At 33.2% G+C, this 22,477-nt stretch overlaps 1 protein-coding gene across 4 annotated transcripts in view; it reads right to left on the minus strand.

Moving 5' to 3' along the window:
• Positions 1-22,477, minus strand: part of LOC149474831 (zwei Ig domain protein zig-8-like) — a 325,102-nt gene that overhangs the window by 280,667 nt on the left and 21,958 nt on the right. For all 4 annotated transcript variants that reach the window (XM_089714096.1, XM_089714095.1, XM_089714093.1 and 1 more), the window contains exon 2: positions 7,977-8,107. In XM_089714096.1, coding sequence (XP_089570222.1) covers positions 7,977-8,040 — 64 coding nt within the window. In that variant the 5' untranslated portion in view covers positions 8,041-8,107. The remainder of the gene's footprint in view (positions 1-7,976; positions 8,108-22,477) is intronic.

Below are 22,477 nucleotides of genomic sequence, written 5' to 3' on the forward strand. Positions count from 1 at the left end.
TTAACCTTCCTTTTCCTCGCATAGCCATAAATCTTTATGTCTTCTTTCATAATATTATAACAAGAGTGGATATAAAATGCATACACATCTAGCTGAACGAGAAATGTTTGAAGGTCAAAAACTACTAGTGAACAGGACAAAAGATCTTGAAACTTCATCGTAAAATTCCTGTATCGACTAACTCAATAGAGCCAAACGAATAATATTCTATCCAACAGAACTTTGTGCCTTGGCAATCGATTGCACTTGAATTGTATTACAATATTTTTGTCCATTCGACATATTTTCTAAACAAAGCAATTGTTCATGGAAGTCTATTAAAAATGGAAGAGCGGAAGCAGGATAAAAACTAGAAGAAATCAATCAATCAATCAAGTGTATGCTAGTTCAGTTTTGATTACACATCTATATTTCACCGGATCAAAAACCAGTACTCTTTTTTGAATGCAAAAAACAACTCGTATCCTTTGTACACAAAACCGGGCCTGAAACTAGAGAGCTTGAAAAGCTTTAATTTAAAAATTCTTATGAAGTATCAGGATTTCATTTACTAAAAAAATTGTCTATGGAGCCATCAATAAAATGTTTGAAATACAATAATCTATACTAATATTACTACTAGACCGATTTTGATGAAATTTGGCACAGATAATCTTTAGACCCTGAGAAAAAACATAGGCTACCTTTTATTGCGAAATATGTACCACGGGAGAAGCCGGGGCGGACCACTAGTTACTGATAAAAATCTTCATAAAGATACATCTAAGCTTGGAAAACATTAACCAATGATGATTTGAAAATATAAGAAGCAAACGTTACGTATTAACGTATTCATTAAACAACAAAAAAGAACAATTTTAGATGGAATAAGGTGCTTGTTTTGTTGGTTCACATTATTACTGTTTACCATAATAAGTCATTATAATGACAACAATGTAAAAGTTAACCAAACCCGCTATCCACCATAGTCAAGCTCACTACTCCACATTTCACAGGTCAGTTTATTTACACATTGTCAAGCGTGAAGTCACAATTAGTCGGTTTGATGTCGCCGTTTCAGCTGTTATATCTCTTTGTTCTCAGCTATTTACGATTTAGACTTTCTTAGAAAATTGGCTTTGTAATGTCCCAGGTCTGCATTCATCAATTTTACTACTGCGGTATTTAAGAAGACATCCCAATAATAATTAATTGATAAGAATGGCCTATGAAATGTTCTGTCATATTAAAATGGCGGTCATATTATAATCGGTTGAATTATGAAATAATAATAATCAATCACATATTTCCAAAAAATATATTGCATCCATTTTGTTTCAGTTGAAAAGCAAAAGTTTAAACGCAGAACTTTAAGCTAAAATTACTTGAAACTACTATAACCTGTACAATTTCAGATATTAAGTACTGCTATTACTCAGCGCAGTATAAAGTTGAACGTATCGGACGATATTCAATTTCTAAATAATTATCCAATAATGTACTGGACATTTGCAGAATAAGCGACCATAACCCACGACATGTCTTACCGAGATGGCCAAACATAACACCCACATCCCATATTCATACTTCCAATAAAAAGCAACTTAGCGTAAAATATTCTAAAAGCTTAAAGCCACATTCGTAGGAGCGATTCACGTTCATACATAAAAACGGTATAAAATTTAAGCGACACTAATTCTTCGTCTAGTGAGCTTAAGGTATATTTTTATGTTCGATATTAAACGCATCTGCCGTCTGTGTAACAAAATTACGAGTGGTCGTGAAGAGACAGAAATATAAGCTTGTATATCAGATGGGATGCTTCGGGTTTTAGCGAAAGTCGGGTAACTGCTAAATTATTCGTCGAGCTTATACGTCGATCTACCTTTGAGTTCATCATGAAATAGGATTATATTCATAAAAAATAATTGGACGTTATGGCGGCGTAATATGGATTTTTCAGTGGAACTGTATGTATTAAGTCAACATCTTCTGAAATTAATTTTCTTGTTTTGCTATTGGTTTTAATTCTTTTGTGCATTTATGAGATATACCAACATTTTATAGATAAATTGCGCTCATTGAAAATCATTGTATGATTTCTGACTTATTGATTATTATTATTTTTGACAAAATTTTATGAAGATAAAGATAAAAATTTTCAAATCATTCTAATACTTTAGACGACTTAAATACAAAGACATTGGTATAGTACCGAACTTAATGTATTTTCAGTTTTCAATATGTCCAAACTTCTGAGCAGAACTCTAAAAGACGGTGTAAACTTCTTAAATAGTTCACAAACTACATAGTAAACTATGTCCCGTTTATTTATTTTATTTTATACCATATCTTGAAACTTTTCATAATAACTATGCTTTAAAATTTCAGAGCACTGTATACTCAGAAGTCAGAACATTTTAAAGTCAAGCTAATAGTTTAAAAAGCGCTAGTTATTCTATATTTTTAGCCGCGGAACACTGAAACCACATTTCACTCCTTCGAGATTAAGATATGTTTATCTCGAGATCAAAGCAGATCCGTCAAGTTGAACCCTTTCATCCCTGCGCGGGAATTTCAAAGGCACCTTGGGAGAGTAATGAATTATCAGATACTGGGACAAACCTAGGCCTCTCGCTTATGTAATGGAACTAAAAACTTTGTGACGCAACCGCGTTACGATTTTAAAGAACATTGGACATGAGCTGCAGAATCTCTATTAATAACAATCTCTACAACAAAATAAGTTAAATTTGCTAGAATTGGTGAAATGTTATTGATGTTTGTAAGAAAATGAATTAAAACTTATAGGCCCTCTACACAATGGGCAGCGTTGGCCCAACAAATGATCGGCGATGCTTGCCGCCATTACGGCGATTATGAATAAACATCTACAATGATTGCCTCTACTCGCCCAACGCTGCCTATAGTGAAGAGAGCGCATTAGAGAAGGATATAATAGCTAATTTTAGTTGTGAAAACAAAATACGAACGAGGTCAAAAGTGGGTGGACATTTAAGAGCATCAGCTGTGGGCAGATCCTATAAAATACCCGAGAAAAACTAATATTGCTTTAACTAATTATATCCAAACTTTTTTTTTATTGACAGTAGACACATTTTTACTCCTTCACTTATTTTTACACTAAATTTATTTTATTGGGTTCAGTCAAACGAATATTCCATTTGATTTCTTTTATTTTCATATCGTCGTATACAGGGTGTCCCGCTGTTGGTATACTAAGCTCAAAGGAGGTTATAGTTTTGCATACGCTGAGTACGTAAAAAATAATTAAAAAATTCCAGACGCATTTTTTTTTCATATAGATGAATTCTTAAAACTCTATGTGTACACCCATAACAAGCGAGCCGCCCAACTTTGCCACCAGCACGTGAGCTATCGTTTAAGATTATGTTTTCATAGATAAAATGCTCATATTAGAGAAGCGGTATATGCCGGCTGCGCGAAGCTAGAGAAGAAAACATGGATTTTCAGGAAAAATTTAGCAAAAAATTTTGGACGTAATTTTTTTTTAAGTATTTTTTATGTGATCAGTGTATGCAAAACTACAAGTTCCTTCGCGCTTAGTATACCAATAGTGGGACACCCTGTATAATCATCATCTTAAGATTATTATATACTAGCGGTCCGCCCCGGCTTCGCCCGTGGTACATGTTTACGTTTTCTCTGCATAAGAACCATCCTCTTACTTCAAGGAATATAATAAAAAAAGAATTATCGAAATCGGTTCAGCCGTTCTCGAGTTATGCGCTTACCAACACATTTTGCGATTCATTTTTATATATAAGAAGATTTGTAATAAACCTTGGAATTATGAAGCTTAACAGCGGATTATTATAAAAAAGACGTGTGGCACTCGGGGACTGCCGCGGTAAAGCTATTACATGCTATGCCTTCAAGCCACACCTCCGCGCCCGTCGGAGTGGGGAGCGTGAGGTTTTTTCGTTACGGAATTTCTGGATTCGGTCCCCGCGCTCAAGGCGAAAGAAGCTATGCAATAGCTTAAAATTGTAGAGTAATCACTACATAGTATAAAACAAAGTCGCTTTCCCTGTCCCTATGTCCCTATGTCCCTATGTCCCTTTGTACGCTTAAATCTTTGAAACTACGCAACGGATTTTGATACGGTTTTTTTTAATAGATAGAGTGATTCAAGAGGAAGGTTTATATGTATAATAACATCCATTAAATAGTGGAGAAGTACTGTTATTTTTGAGGTTTCTAATGTGATGTCGTAAAAAATTACATTGTTTCCGCTTATATTGCAAACGCAGGCTGAACCCTACGAGTTTTATCAAAATAATGTACTAAGTATTATACACATTGAAAAGGTCTACAGAAAAGTCCGCGATGGTATATGTCTATCTCTTATGGATAACCCACAATAACATTTTTTTGTCATTTACTATTTACGACAAATAATAGCTAATTTTCGAAGCGATTTTCACCAATACAGCATTAATCCTTAACCAATTAAATACCTTGAATACATTGTTCATTTAATATAGATCTATATGGCACTTTACACCGTATGATTTGAGTGAATATTTTCGAAGATATTACAGATTTAAAAATTGCGGGACGTAGCGTTTGCGGCGGTACCGGCCGGCCGGCCGCTATGTTTTTATATACAACGTTCACAGTTTTTCTGTAGTGTATTTAGTATCAGCATTGCACCCGTGCGAAGCCGGGGCGGGTCGCTAGTATGCTATAAAACACGTTACAACATACGTCCTTACATACTCTGAAGTCTATTTCATCTTTTCGTAAAACAGAATAAATTGAAATGATAATGACATAGCATGTTATCTTCAGACGATTTTAAATTAATTTCCAAATAATATCAAACTCTTGACCTCTTGATTACAATGCTTTCGTGCTAACCACTCAACAAGACTGCACTCGAAATTTTAATGAGTTACAAGTTATTATTGTTTTCACAAAATTCTTCAATTCTCAAAATTATCACGACCAATTAAAATAGCAATTAATTTCGTTACAACGGATTGGAAACGAAATTATTAATTCACAACAATCCGCCTGTTATTATATTTGTTTAGCAAATTAAATCACAACTTTATTCGGAATTACCGAGTATATCTGTTTATTTTCGAAACGAAACATCTAAAATGTAAATAAAACTTTAACAATTTGCGATTGAGCGTTTCTCGCGTCTTATTGCGATTGTTGTTATAGACACGGCAATGTTACTGTCTGCTCCTTTTTGTCTGTATTTTTATCTACATTTGTATAGACTATGATAAATGATTTCGAAGAAGAAATTAGAAAAGATTGTAAATACTTGATGTTATACTGGTTTATATTATTTGTTGATGAGTTTACAAAATGATGGAATGGACGAGGTACTACTTCTTTAAGTCCTTACGAATAGTAACTTTACTTCAGTCATTGTATCAGTGATTCTTTAATAAATGTGTATATTAATTGATAACTGTTCATTAACATTTTTGCATCTGGACTGGAGTCATACCCTCGGCTTTTTGACGCAATAAAGTTAACCAAAGATGCACCACTACTAACATATAACTGCCACCCGTTTCATAAATGTTGTGGTATTATTTTATAGTTCGCTCTTCGCTCGTGTTGAATAATATTCCCATTAAATCGGTGTAAATGCAGTTCAAAGTAAATTGGTGCCCACGTTGACACTGTTAACGGTTGTGTTGACAAACGAAGTGCAGCTAATAAAAAATATAGTTATATGGCTGGTTATTAAATTCACAAAATAAGTAAGTACTGTGGTAATTAACAAATCCGTATAGATATTTCAGTCAAATAAATATCATTTTAGTATTGCTGGTAAGACACAGAAGACTGATCACTTGTCCGTACAGAAAATCGATTGAGGTAACAGATTTCAAATGCATCTTTCTTATATTTCAGCAAAGCCTTCATATTTTTCCAACGTTAAATACGTTGATGGATGTTTCCTTGATAAAGGTAGATGAAACATCTGCAAGAGATTAAATGGTTTCGTTGTTCAACAAAGCCTTAAAGCCTTTGCATAAATCTCATTTTCGCGACAATTTTTATGATAAACCTAATAATGATGCGGCGGGATTCGGTCCACCATTTTAACGGGCCGAATAGAAGCGCCTTATCCGTATTTACCAAAACAAAGCTGAACGGATTTCCGTCCCGGAGAAGGCCTAAGCCTAGGTTTTATTAAAGCCTACCTGGAATCCCCTCGCAGCTCAAACAGACGCTTACCGCCGAGCCTCTTCTAAAATATGCGATATTCCTGAAGGAAATTCATAGCTTTGTGCAATGAAATAGCCGGCATATTGGCATTTTATTAAATTCACATGCTTTACGATTTCGTTCATCCCTAGTGGATTGTTTTCAATTCCCAGAACTTTTTGAAGAGGAATTTTAGAATTCTCTTTTGGAATGTTTATTATCCTATTCCTTCCAAAGAATGTCTTATATACGAAAAACTTTGCTACTTAGGATATGTAAACTGATTTTTCTTTACATAATTCATCTTCTTTTGTTATACTGGAACTAAGTACTGTACATACTACATTTGTACATACATACTTTTCTTTGTTGTCTTCCATCTGTTTTTTTTTATGTTAATTGTGTGTGTGAAATTAATTAATCTATCTACTAACTTGAATCTAATCGAAATAAACACACCACTAGAAACTAGATTATAGTAATTCATTAATCTCAGCAATTCGTAATTGAATTGAAATTATGTTTTTCTAAGAATTAAAAACTTTTGGATCGTTTCTTAAGTACAAAAGCGTGAATAAGATCAATCCAATCCCAGATTTTTAAATAACTGCGACAACAGACGTCTACAAAAAGACAAACTTCAAAGTATAAGCGATAAAGTTATCTGGTTTCAATTTCTTCGCGAAACTTCACAATAAAAGGAAAAAAGACAGGAAAAGAGAATATCTCCAACTTCTTGAGGGTTCCGCGAAATTAAATGATAAGTTGGTCAAGACTCTACGGACAGTATGGATGGACAATTTTAATATTACTTCTTTATAAATTGATTATTTTTATAGCTGCTAGAATTGCCGCAGGTAACATAATTAATAGTAAAAGTATTTTCATTGTAAATGACGTCATATTATTCTTTTTGTGTGAACTACACAAAAATAATAATATGACGAAGCGACACAAAGTGAAAACAAATACTCTCGTAGCAATACAGCAATGTAGGTTCAGTAAAATTGAGAGATCCGGTGAAAACAATAACAGTTTATTTGTTAGCTGTTCTGTTGACATGACTCTAAGCTTGTTCTGTTATCTTAGAGGAACCCTAAAACACAACACTCGACTAAAATGTAAGTCAAGGGACGGCCTTATTGAAATTGAGGGACAAGAAAGGTCCAAATGAATAACTAAAATCCGTTGAATTTTTCGTAATCTTTGAAAGTTGCGAGCTCTCGCAGACTTCGTTATGTATTTATTTGAAGGTAAGACGATTTCAGTGTAATGTTTGTCTTAAATACATACTTGGATGAACATTTATTTCGTAAGTTCCATAGCTTATTGATGAAAAGTTTATTACTTAGATTTATTGGACAGAGTTTCATGAAGCTTATGTTCAGTCAAGTATTTGTTGAAAGTATATTTGCTAGATTGAAATTATTTTTTAAAAACGTCACACTGAGTCTCTATGATTCATTGTTCGCTTTCTTTTCACAATAGTTACTTTAGGCTTTGATCATTTTACAATTGAAATATCGATGAAATATGGGCTGAACTTTCATATCAGACCTGTGTTCTTTGAGTGCAAACAATCTGAGCTGCTGATGACGATGATAAATTTACGAACACCTGTACAAAAGAACATCCTATAAAACATTAACTGGTATTTACATTACTGATGGTAACTTTATTCATTAATTTAATTTTTAACAATTCGGAACACCCTATATAATATACGTGTAACATAAAAGAGAACACCCTATACAACATTAAGGGCAAGTACATACCAGGCGGCGAGAGGTGCGTCAGACACAGCAGCAGGAGACGCGCGACGGGCTGCGCTCGAAGCATCGCTAGCGCCCCGCCCCCGCGCGCATTCCCCGCTCACACCCGCGCATACACCGCACGCTACACGCACCTGTAACAATTAAATTCCCTTATTACAAATGAATGTTTGGAAATTATGTATCTAGTACCTACTAACGTAATGACTATTGCTTCATTACTTTTCTTTAAACAAAAAAAAATGAATAAAATAGATAATCAAATACAAAAAATGATACATTTTAATAAATCTCGTGCCAAATATACATAAAATGATCATAATAATACACAATAAATTATAGAGGAGATTAAATAAAGCAAAGTAGATTACCAATACACATGTCGCTACATTAAAATTCATAATTAACATCGAAATGTCTGTATTTATTTCATTTTCACCGGATCAACTCCGATCGCTCGTGATAAAATCCAAATCATAGATGAAATAAATACGACGCCGATTTTAATGCGAAAAATTATTTTTAAAGGCGTTAATTAAACCCTCGCGGAAAATGTTAATTTTCGCATGTTATCGATCTTCGCCGTCAAAGGATTTTTAATTATACATGCTTTAATTATTCGTGTAATGCATCAGGTTTGGCGACAAAGAGACACATTCATTACGCGAATATAAATAAACGATGAAGTCAAAACTGGGAAATTTTAATAAATACAAAGAAGATGGATGTGTTTTTTGTTTCAAAAGAAGGGTAAATGAACCAGGGGCTTGCCCAGATTAAAAATAAAGGGCTTATTCTTAAAGAGCATTTAATGAAATTATTTGACAGCCGCTTTAAAATAATCTACATTATATTTGTCTTTAACGTTTCGAATTTACTTAACAATAACGTACATGTGTTTATAAATACTGCTAATATCACAAAAAATATGTAACTTCATTTCATAGACTAAAAGTAGAGCAAATACCAATAGATTACATAAAGGTATTTATCAATAGTAGGTATTATGAGCAAACCACATATCCATTGTTTGAACATCTTATATTGACAGGCTAACAAGCCCTGAATATAGGACGAGGATAGAATTACCTGGAACGTCCTAATTTTCTATAGTACATCGTTTTTATTAATTCATGATAAATACAAAGAAGGTCTAATATTCTGGCCGATTCCGTGAAATCGGCCAACTAAATCTGAAATAGAGTAATGATAACTAGCAAATATGTATTACAATAATAATCTATCTTCGTTCGTTTACGAATAATACGAATAAATTTCACAGGATTTAATAAACATCACACATGTTATTCATCACAGTTCAATGTTACAGTTGCAAAATGTTACATTATCGACCAATATAGTTTAGGCAATTAAAATCAAGTTTGTTTAAATATTTCGCATAGACTTTCGTTTCGGTGATTACATTGAAGGGATTTACATAGTCCAACTCACGAGCGTTATAAATGTGAGAACGTGTTAGTTTACACACATATAGACAGGGAATAAAATAACAAATGATTCTATTATAATTACCTATTCCCTAAATTTCGAAAAAGTCCCAATACAATAAAAGCACATTACAAAACAAGTCTTTATCAACAACTTGGGAGATGAAGGATTATCAAACACAAATCTGCAAAGTAGTGACACAGCCCCCATTGCTCTGTTTACGGACAAAAGATTAAAAACTTTATTCGTACAGAGAATCGCTTAATCAAAATGTCGGCAGACAAAAGCTGTGGGAAGCCGAAATATTTTAATAGGCACAACGGACTGACTCATTCATCATATACGACTTGCGTTTTAAATTGGGATGCTTTAAATGTTTTTTTCATTTATTTTAATGAATTATTTCTAAAAACATATGATTTAGAATACAAATGGTTAAGTTTTATCAAAGTGCCTTTATCAAATGGCAAAGAAAACCCTAAGGTGCAATCTATTGTGTTTCTTAATTTTTTTAATTGTAATTGATAAAATGTTTTAATAATTAAATGATATTACATCAAATAACTTACATCATAAATAAAATATTAATATATAAAGTAATAATACAGCAGATAACAAAAAAAATCCATCTCCTTTTCGATTAAGAATTGTACGATTTCGACTCATTGGATATTATTGAAACCTTACGAGTTAAAGTATTCGTGGAAAGCAATAATTATTATCGAATGTATAACAGATTTTAATACAGAGCAATGACAGTGATTCGTCTTCATTATACAGGCTCGTAAGACGTGCCCATTACACCCACTGCTTTGTTGAGCCTAGCGAGAAATGGGGCACACGACACGGCTGAAATTGGGAAAGAAATCCCTTTTCATCTTTCATTTACCTTCCTAATTGAAGTCCAGAGTAGCCGAGTGGGGCAGGGATGTATTACGGTCATCTGTACGCTCAATAGATTAGTGTAATCATACGTTTTTTGCGCTTATCCAAAGGAGTCGCACAAGGTTCCGTACTTGGACCGAAGGTGTAAATATTTAAGTATTGTAAGTAATTTTGTTTTTAGTTATTTACATTATTGATTTTAAAGAAACTATTATGCATAAACAAGCTTAAGATTTTTTTTACGAAATGGGCATGGGAATGTAAATTGTTTATTAATTATACGAGTATAATATTATAAGTATGTACATTGTACAAATGCAGACTATAGATTGTTAATTTGGAAGTTAATGATGCATAATTAAAGTATTAATTAAAATATTGTTACTAGTACATTTTCCTGTAGTTATTTTTTAATAAATAAATAATTATATTTTGCAAAACTATAAAACTATTTTATTCCCGCACAATCTCAAATATCTTCACCTACTTCAAACAAGGACAATTGACCAAGAAGTCTATTTCTCGTCAATTTCTTTTCAACATTTATATCCGCTATTTTCCTCAATTCACTCATAACTTTGTTGGGAACAAATTCATCATTGTATAGAGGCAACTGTTAATAGGGTCGGAGTCAGTTGACTTTTAATGGAAATTTATAAGGTTAAAGAATATACACATTATCTTTTGAAAGTTGCCTCTGGTAATGGACGTCGAACCGCCAGCCTGCCCTTAAACTTTTCGTGTGATCTTACAGCGCGAGTTTCTCGTTTCAAAAACTCATTACTGCTTAATATAAACTTTGGAAAGGCTTCGTTTTGCTCGCATGTAATTTTGCGTGACATTCTACCTCTGAAGGAGTTATAAATAACTACGAAATCAAAATTTGAAGAGTGGCGTGTACTAGAAATGTAAACAAGAGTCTAAGAATTTAATCTACACAGTTACTCATAACACTAAATCAACTATGCTGTACATATGTAAAAACAAATCAGATATTCTTATATTTTGATCAAACAAAAACGTGGAATGTAGAACAGAGTATAATATTACTAATGCAAAATATACTAGCCATGATATTTCATGGTGATACTTATAGGATTCGTCTGCAAGGGGGCTTATCTCATGAGACAGTCACATAAATAACGAAGATTGTACATTACAATAATTTCTAAAAGCGGGTAAAGTCACACAGAGGAGAGTCACTTCACAAATTACTGAAAACATAGAAGAATAAAAAAAGAAACAACTTATCCATATTTTACACATTTTGTGATTTATATTCCCAAAGATTTCGAGTTAATTCTGTAAATGTGCGAACCGCGATACATCGAGATGTTCTTGTTTGTCTTTTATCTGTTACTAGCGACCCGCCCCGGCTTCGCACGGGTGCAATGCTGATACTAAATACACTACAGAAAAACTTTTAACGTTGTATATAAAAAGAAAAACATAGCGGCCCGGCCGGCCGGTACCGCCACAAACGGTACGCCCCGCAATTTTTAAATCTGTAATATATTCGAAAATATTCACTTAAATCATACGGTGTAAAGGGCCATATAGATCTATATTAAATGAACAATGTATTCAAGGTATTTAATTGGTTAAGGATTAATGCTGTATTGGTTAAAATCGCTTCGAAAATTAGCCATTATTTGTCGTAAAAAGTAAATGACAAAAAAAAGTTATTGTGGGTTATCCTTAAGAGATAGACATATGCCATCGCGGACTTTTCTGTAGACCTTTTCAATGTGTACAATACTTAGTACATTATTTTGATAAAACTCGTAGGGTTCAGCCTGCGTTTGCAATGTAAGCGGATAAAATGTAATTATTTACGACATCACATTAGAAACCTCAAAAATAACAGTACTTCTCCACTATTTATTGGATGTTATTATACATATAAACCTTCCTCTTGAATCACTCTATCTATTAAAAAAAACCGCATCAAAATCCGTTGCGTAGTTTCAAAGATTTAAGCGTACAAAGGGACATAGGGACATAGGGAAATAGGGACAGAGAATGCGACTTTGTTTTATACTATGTAGTGATTGACGACAAAAACTATAACCCAAGTGCCATAGAAATCCATAAGTGATGAATTATTGTGCTCTGGAAATGAACGTTGAACATTTTCCTTAAGGGTCGGCGAATGTGGAAAACATAATACACTTATTTCTGCTCGTATTGGTGGAGATAAAGTTGCATTTTGTCACTGAAGAGAAACGTTTGTTTTCGTCATCTTTTATCTTTTTTGCGGATATGACAATAAGTTTACTATCCTGATTTAGTGTGATATTTTTACTCGTTCAAATATAAACGAAACATTGTATATTCTAATTTGCTATTAAAATACACAAGAGCCCACAAGTTTTGTCTTAATTTCGAAAGTTGGTAACTAAATACTGACCTAATTCTGTTTAACTTAGTAAATAACATTTTTGAAAGTGGGCGCCGCTCGAGGCGCCTAGTAAAACAAAATAGACATGTTGTTATTTCTGTACAGAGACAACAATGGACACTCTTCTTGAGCAACTCGGGACCTCGTTTGCATTTCACTCATAAATATAATCCAATTTACACGAAATTCCCGAAATACTAACAAACGTCGCAAAGGCCTCAAATGTTTTGTACATTTTCTTTTGTTTCTGTTATTTTGCCGCAATGTGAGTGATTTTTTGCCTGCGAAATGGGTCAAGGGTACAAACTTACAAGAGTTTGCAAAAAGATCGAAAAATCACAGCGCCATTCAGCACTCGGGACGTGAAAAATGTAGCACGAAACAACTGTAAAGTCCAAAACAATTTGTGAAAATTGACTACCGACTGCATGTTAAAATAGCTTGTTCCAGCGCGCTGTTACTGCAGTCTGCAATGCTTAACGAACAATGTACAATTGTGCAAGGTTAAGCCTCACTAACTACTTTGTTATTTTTTCCTTTCTTCTGTTAAATAGCAGGATAATAATATGATTAAGTTAGCCCGCCGTAAACAACGCCTCTTATTTACGGTTGGCTTATTTTCTTTGGTTCTAGTACAGTTAATATATTACGGCAGGTAATGAAATGAATTTGTAACAAGCAAGAATTATTTGTTAATCTTTTGTGATACGTAACCATTAAAAAGATAAATTGTTATTCAATTTCGGGATTGGAACAGAAAAATAAGGAATTTTTAGGAAAAATCATATGATACATACGTAATTTAAAAATAATGGATTCGAAAAGTGATAAAAGAAGTTAAACTGAACCTATAATTTATAAATCGCAAATTGAACGAAATTAAGAATCCCCTTTAGTTCAAAGTCGGTTGAATACATCACAGTGAAATTAGCAACATAACACATTTACATCTGTACTTCAATTTGTCACATAAATTTGCGAAGGTATTCGCCCAACGGAACTTTCTTGCCGACGTAAAACTCCCGAACTTACGTCACAAGATAAATTATGCTCTTGGTTTTAGCGCGAGATTGAAACACGAAGAATGTGGAGCTGTTATGTGTTTATTGCTACAGTACTAATGTTAAATTCGCAGACATTATGGGCCATTCGGACAAATTACTACTTGCGCTTGGCGCATAGACTGCGGGGTGTTTTTTGCTACAATATTTTAGTTCATTCAAAACAAGATTACAGGATACTAGAAGTGTAGTGAATGTACTATTAGCACAGCTAGTCAAGATTTTAAGCTCTTTAATACTTTCGAATCGAACTTTATAAACAATAGAACGAATTGGTGTATTTGTACACAAATGAAGTTTGTGATATGATTCGTCCCACCGAGCAAAAACAGTAGTGATTTATTGGAGACCCTATAAATCCGTGTAGACAATGTAAATCGAGCAATCTAAGCTTCCCACTTCATCTACGTCGTCATACTCGTGTGCTACTACTTCATGGAAAGAAATCTTCTGTTTTAAGAATTGACAAGTTTACGTACCAAGAAAGTTCAATTAAAGAAGAAGAAAAGAAAAACGTACCTCAAAAAATATCCCAAGCCCTAAAACTTGAACCATTAATGGTTAATGATCATAATAAAGACGTTGAAGATGTAACTTCTACTAGCAGATATGTTAATACGTTTATCCAAGGTTTATCCAGAGTTTACGGGACCTACTTGTAAAGGCTATACAATCTTAACAGCATTACCGGATCAGCTACATTTATGACCAATTTATGGGTCTCGGATCACTATTGTTCATCTTGTACTTAATTAACTACCCTCGTAACTCGAAGAGTCCATGTCTTCATTTTATGAACCCTTCGTTAGGGCGATAAAAAAGGTCTATTGAGCAGATGGGTTATAGGTTGTTGGTTAAGATTGTGAAGGATTGCTTCAATATAAAGGCCATGGGTTTCGAAATACTGCAATCTTGTACGATCTTGGTGATGAACGTCATGTTTGGGAAATTAGGAGCTTAGCAAGGTGACAGGGCAGATAAATCCTGCTAAAACTGCTCATCAATTTTGATCCACTGCAAAAGAGCAGATACAATTATAGGATTTAATAAGAACTTTATAGTCCAATGAGCAGTTTTGTATACAACAAAATGAAACCCTATTTGTAAGGCCGTAACTAACTAATTAGTAATTTTAGCAGCTACGCTGTTTTCTAAAAGTTACTTCGGAACGCCAATACTGAACAACTTACCAATTTAAGGGTAACGTACCAATTCTTGACAGTATTGACTGGAAAATAAATTGTTTACTTTATATCGGGTCGCTCTGTAATTGGCCCGTAACAGAATTTATCGAAAGATCCGAGTCACGGCCAGTTGATCCCAACAGCAATAATACTGTCGTAACCTGGTATGTAGGAGTGTGTAAAATATAACTTTATAGATATCGGTACCGACGGCAACGGCAGGAACGTAACGGTTATCCAAACGGTTATTTGCCGTGCTAAGCAGGCTATTTATGTAACTCCTTATTTCTCTAAAGCATCACTATTATTTTGCATTAGACTTTATATACATTAGATGTTACTAAATCTTTTACACGTGCATTTAATAAAATATGAATTTGCACTTGGTCTGCACTTGTTGAATACTAATTCTCATCAATTGAGAAAATATCCAAAGAAAACAGAAAGAAAACTTACGAAGTACATTGTAAAGGAACAAGGGTTTTTATGATACCTAAAGACCTATTCAAACGTAAAGAAGACCCTTGAAGCTAAATTAGTATCGAGGCAAAGCCTGTTTTTATTAAATAGTAAAACTTTCATACAATTTTGAAACTTATTTATAAGGTACTGGGGAATATAACTAAAACGTTCATTATAAGTTTCAGCCTCCCTCTAGCGTCATTAGATTTACGAATTTGTTAACCCTTAACCCAGTTTTTCAACATTCGCTAATATTATACGAGGTGAGTGAGTTTATAAATATATTCGGGAATATCTTGGGAACCACTTAAGTATTCAAAATATTTATCGTATAGATTTTTTTTATCATAATTGCAATTTGAATATAAATAATTATTTCCAATTGCCCTAAAAATTTTCCTATTATGACGTATGCTCTGATGTTATGTGACGTAAACTACGTTATGTAGTTCTTAATTTGGCACTAGATGGCGTTGATTTAAATAAGCACAAATACTTCTTATCTCGCAAAGCTCCAGTTCCGTCCATTCATTTACACTAGCGTTTTCCAAATACGCCAACTATCTGGAAATTAAAGAACTGATCTCGGCTTTTGTTCTGAAAGTGGACAATAAAGAACGCTTTGTGCTCACAACGAATAAGTGGTTTTAAAAACGTAAAAGCGTAACATAACTTGACGGTAACTGAGTTTGAGTCCGCTTTGAGTCCTCACAATAGCTCGCTTTTTAGCTGAGCACCAACAATAGTAACATTCACCGAACATTTAATGTGATATTTCAAACGGATCAGCTGTGGTGAAATTTCATGTAATGTAAACAATTTGTATTTATAGTCAAATGTACTTGGCGGATTCAATATTCTTCGTGTCATTTTAGTTGTCAAAATTCCCGTACAAAAATGTTCTAATAATATATGAATTGACGACATATTGTTTAAATATTTTCTAAAACATGACACACACATCAATGATTATGTAGGGCGCGGTAGGGCTTAGAACTTCAAAAATAAAGATTAATTCATTTTAGCATTTACTTGTAATTCTTTTCAAAGAGCACTAAATTCCTTAATAGAAAATGTACATACTAAAATCACACACGATGCAAACTTATTTGTTTTAAATCCATTTATCCAGAACTTAAAGGTAAAATGTTCCACATTTCCGGAGTAATTCTAGTGCTGGAGATAAAAGTAAAAAGCAGGAGCGAGGCTCATCAATCAATCGCGGGTTCGAGTCCCGATTGATGGCTCGGAACGGATCGACGCTTGTAGCTCTCCGTATATGTTACTTATTGTTTTGATACCTGGAGACGAATTCTTTTATAAAATGTTTATAATATTGGCCGATAAATAATTTGTAGAGTTGTAGTTGTGTATAATAATAATATAATTTATTTCTTTCTTTCCAGAACTTACATGTACAGTATATAAATAACATTAAACAGGTGTGGAAAGCTGGTGCCTATGGTAGGTGTAAACCTGTAATACAGGTCACCAGGTCTCCACCACTCGGATGAACTAACTACTACATTATAATTAAGACATAGAAAGAAACTATGTAGCAAATGTGTGTAAGGTATATAATGACTGATTGCCTAGGTACATATTATGTTTTGTTTAGCTCTATCTTATAAAATTAGACAAAATGAATGTACCTAAAGCTATGGTAACATTTAAAATAGTCGATTAGAAATTCTATCAACAAGTGGCGAAACCGACTCTGTGAGTTTTTATTATTTAAAATGCTCTATTGGGTTTTAGTAACACGGTGACCATCGTTGCAAGCAAACCCTTTGTAATTTATAATTATTTGTAATCAATGAAATGAAAATAAGATATTGACCTTGAAACGGATACATAAAACTGTCTCATTAACAAAATCTACCTACCTAAAATATGTAAATATTTTCTCCATAGATATTTCTTTAATAATATCACAGTATTACAATATTATTTCCTAGATATTGTAATACTGTGATAATATGTTCAACAATTACATATATCTATCTACCTACAGAAACATAGGTGCAAAAAGCAATGCATCACGACACGTCGTAAGTATATTGATATTCTGCAGCGCTTCCAAGTGGCGGCGGATGATGGATGGATCTACTTTGCGGAAGGTTTTAAAACTTCATTTACTGGCCTTAAGGGTGATAAGTTCGTTGTGCTTCTAATTATTATGCTTGTATTTTTATAAGGGGACAGTATTAGGTAAGAGTTTCGACATTAACTGTATCATAAAATCAAATCGTAATACCTAGTTGCTCTACCATAAGATATTTTTTCTCTCATTTTTTTTTAGCTATACTAAATGGAAATTAGTGAAATGCAAAGAAAGTAACAAAACAACCCTATATTAATATCAAATTCAAGATAACCAAACAATCATCAGCACTATATTAAAGTAAACTAAAAATAAATACAACTAGAAACAGAAATCTATAAAACCTAAACATAAATAAAAAGTACCAAAACGGTGTAGTCGCATCATTACACTTGTGACGTATGTAACCCATCATGTACTTTTGATCTCCCGCGGAATGGGGGCACAAAAAACCCGAAATATTTCCGTCACATCAACTGCGAGATCTGTAAATCACTGACTTGTACACTTTTATTTATAGAACATTTATCAACGATTATAATAGGAATGGTTACATGAGTCTACTGGCTTTCTTCGATTTGTTCACATACCTACGTTATGCGAATGAACTACGAACATTACATTTATAAAATTTAAATATAACCTTTGTTACACAGTAGAGGAGCAGTTTACAGATAGGAAAATATTTTTAAAACAGTCGTATAGTTTTTGAGTAATTGTTACAAACGAGCAAAAAAATTATATTCAAGTCATGCTTTCTTCTCGTATCTTTTTCTGATATTATTATTGTATATTTTTGGTATCAAAATTAATATATTTCATTCGATATCATACAAGCTACTAATCTATATATACTTTGTATCATGTTTTATTACTCAAATGATCCATTTAACTGGAGTTGTAGTTTGTTGTGTTTGGTTATAGTCCAAGCGTGTTAAATTTAATTATACCGTTAAATTCGTATTGTTTCAAACTTCTAAAGTGTTCATATTTCGTATTTTGTAAATAATGGAGTTATAATCCAACATGTAATTAAATATTAAAAGATAATTACATACAATCAGATGCGGTACAATGCTACCTAAATGTTAATTATAATAATTATGTAAACAATAGAAAAACTTTTGCTGATTTTGGCTAGATAGTTTAAAAATACAATATATCTATACTATACTAATATTATAAAGAAAGGTTTGTATGTATGTATATGTATGTGTGGTTTTCACGCATAAACTACTGGACCGATTTTGATGAAATTTCGCACAGATAATCTTTAGACCCTGAGAAAGAACATAGGCTACCTTTTATTGCGAAATATGTACCACGGGCGAAGCCGGGGCGGACCGCTAGTGTATTATAAAAGCGTACAACACTTTCTAAGTATTAAAGTTTTAAAACTTTTAATTGAATGTATGGTTCGGATCGATATTTACTTTGCTTGTTAAAACTTAAGTTTTATAAATTATAATCGAAAGTTATTAAAAACAGCAACATTTTTTAATTGATATTTTAATTTACATGCATCCAACATTATTTCTAGACATATAGAAGTATATTTGTAATCAATAATATCGAATGTGCTAATCATCACGAATTATAAGATTAAACATACGTTCTTCGACATTATAGGAATGCTTATTTATGCAATTATTTTTTTAGGTAAGTAAGTTATGTTAGTAATATTATGTGTCATTAATTAATAAAATTCAATGTTTTCTTTTTGTAATGTTATTCTAATATACAAAAACTCTACATTCATTAGCAGCATGTTCCACGGAATTCCATGAAAAAATTGACTGAAGAACATTTAATTCGACGGCGCGGTACGTGACTCGACGAACTAATGACCTAAGATTAGTACAATAATTTAGCAAAAAATTCCGCCCCTCTCAAATGATAAACATTAGCCCTAAATGCTGGCATTAGCTACGTGTAAAGGTATCAGATGGTAATTTGGGGTCTCTTGAGTATTTGCCTTGCTGTTTAGTGCTTGCGACTGATTTTAATGGTGTTTTTTGTGTATTTTTAACTAGCTGAGCATCGCGGTTTCACCCGCGTGGCTCCGCTCCTGTTGCTAAGCGTAATGATATATAGCATATAGCCTTCCTCGATAAATGGGCTATCTAACACCGAAATAATTTATCAAATCGGACCAGTAGTTCCTGAGATTAGCGCGTTCAAACAAACAAACAAACTCTTCAGCTTTATAATGTTAGTATAGTATAGATTAGCTGAGTGAAAGTCAGTGCTGTGGCCATCTTACATGATTACTGTAGCTTCGTGACATAGAGCCTGCTTGTTTTTTTTAAGAATATTTTGAGGCTATGGAATGTATTTAAATGTCATTTTAACATAAAATCAAACAAAAAATTTTACTTACTTCAAAGAATATAATATTTTTGCTGTCATTAAAACATCATCGGTTTATATTGGTTATGGTTAATATATGATTTTTTAAATAATTAAATCCCTCTGTATTCAAGCCATCTCATCACTAGTACAATAACCAGGTTCCACCCGCTAGTGAGACTAACCACTTAACCGCACTCGCCGGAAATGATGTGTTTACGTCCAGAAATAGCTTGTTGTCTCGCAAGTGTTAAATATTTACGATACATAAATCTCGATGTACGTAAATCAGGGTTTATGAACACAGTTGACTATTCTCTTAGTTTGGACAACTATTCAAACACGAAGCTATAAAAAATTTACAACACCCTTCTTATGACACTGTTGAATTATTAATTTTTGACAGACAGGTGGTATATCATTTTGGAGATTTTCATTTTTCATGTTAATGTTTTATGAGTTTATATTTCTAGTGATATGTTATTGTTTCTTTGTTTTTTATCTATATCTCGAGATTATCTCACTTCGATAGCCGAATTCTGCATTTGTATAAGTACTACTTGTGTATTATGGGACTATTTTAGATATTTATTATCAGTCGCAGGCAAGAGGACCCTATCCCTAAAAGAAAGTTTTTACTGTCATATGATTCATACATTGTTCTAGCTTTGTTTTGCCAAGTCGCGTTATATTAGTGGCAATTAACTACGCTACCACTCGCGTTTATTTATAAAGCAATTACGGGCCACAGATTTGCATCCAACTGACGAGCGATTTAGTTTCGTATTATCTCTACGTATCAGCTCAGTTTGGCGACAACTTCCGTAATTCGAAATACATCGCCGGCTTTGTATTGCCATTAATGTAGGTTAGGGTAAGAGTCGGTAGTACAGCAGCAATGTAGGATGGTTTCGAGCAAAATACCGCGCGTTTCGTTTGGCTTAAGAATATGTCAGGCTTAAAGGTGGATCACATACATTGCGCATACCGCCGGAACGGTTTATTTTACTTAGCCTGACATTTGGATTAAATGCAGGTGATGGGATTGTACGCTCGTGTAGTTTATTTTGTGGTGCATGTTATGTTAATTTACTATAGTGTTCTTGGAGAATTTTGTTTACATTTGGATATAAGCTTTGTTGATTGCAATTAAAGGGAATAAATTAATTTGTCGTAGTAAAATTATTAGTTCTGGTTTTGTATTCCATGAAAGATTGAACTATTTGTGGTAGAGCATTGTGGACACATATGTGTATTTGAATTATTAATCTACTTTTTAACCGTTGCTTGTACCATAAAATAATTTATTTTAACAGTAGCTAAAGATACAATAAAGAAATTAAAAAATCATACAGAAAAAAAATAACGTGCTAGCATTATAAAAGTATTTATTATTACAAAAGCATTGCAGAAACTTAAAATTATATTAACGTTCAAACGAACGCATAAACCACACCCACAGTAAATATGTGTATTGAAAACTTGAAAAAAATTGCTATAAAAATAAACCATGGAAATTATTCTAAGTATAATACCGCTGAGAGGAAAGAAGCGAACGACAAAAGCTTTTCAAATGTATTTTTTTACTTTTGTGCGATGTTGTATGAGTGTTAGTTTTTATTTGTATGTTCAGTTTTAACTGCTTTCTCCAGTGAATCACTAACAAGGCTAGAGACAATGTATTATTGTGAATAAATTATAACAGTGCACTTCGAATGAAATAAGATTTTTTTTATTTTATTGTTTTGAATAATGTATGTAATAAAAAGGTATAAATAACAACAAGTTGTTTAGCTCATATTTTATTATTTTTTTATAATTTAAACTTAGATATTAAGTACGATAGTCAGACAGACGTACAGATACAAAAAAAAAACATATAAATAAAAGCACAAATTATTAAGTACTAGCGGTCCGCCCCGCCCCGGCTTCGCCCGTGGTACAAATTTACGTTTTCTCTACATAAGAACCATCCTCGTACTTCAAGGAATATAATAAAAAAAGAATTATCGAAATCGGTTCAGCCGTTCACACGTGATGCCGTGACAACGCGAAACGCCGCCTTTTTATAGCTCCCGCCGCGAAGCGCGTCGAACGCGGCAACTGATACACAAAAATAATCCTTATGGCATGCATGATTCTGTATTCACGCGCGATGACTTATAGCGTATTTCATGTATAATGGTCCGGGAGCCAGCAGCAGATTTTATGACCAAGTTCCTCTCAAGCGGTAATTAGTAAAATGCATCAAAGTATAGTATTATGAAGCCTCGTGAACGTCAGCTGGAGCTCGGTTGGGGGGAAGAGCGGTTGTAGCCTCCCGTATCAGCTGACGGTTTTTCCACCAAGATACAGCCAGCTGACATATATATTTATCCACAGTTACATATAAGCTATCATCAGGTAAATTTTTGTTTGAGAGGAAATAACGGAAAAAATTTTTCTTTAAATTTAACTTTCATGTTCGAGACACCAGCTGACGTATAATACACCATGTTGTAACCAGCTGACTATTTTTTTTCGTTGAGATATTGGGTTAGCTACAATTTGACAAATTTTTAGCTGAGAGGAAATGAATGAATGAATGTATTTTTTTTCCTATGTGCGTG

The sequence above is a fragment of the Colias philodice genome, unplaced genomic scaffold (genome assembly GCF_061535455.1).
Source record: "Colias philodice isolate Cphi_HAF_F1 unplaced genomic scaffold, ilColPhil1 Martin Lab GWU primary ptg000018l_1:1-1108441, whole genome shotgun sequence".
Lineage (NCBI taxonomy): Eukaryota > Metazoa > Arthropoda > Insecta > Lepidoptera > Pieridae > Colias > Colias philodice.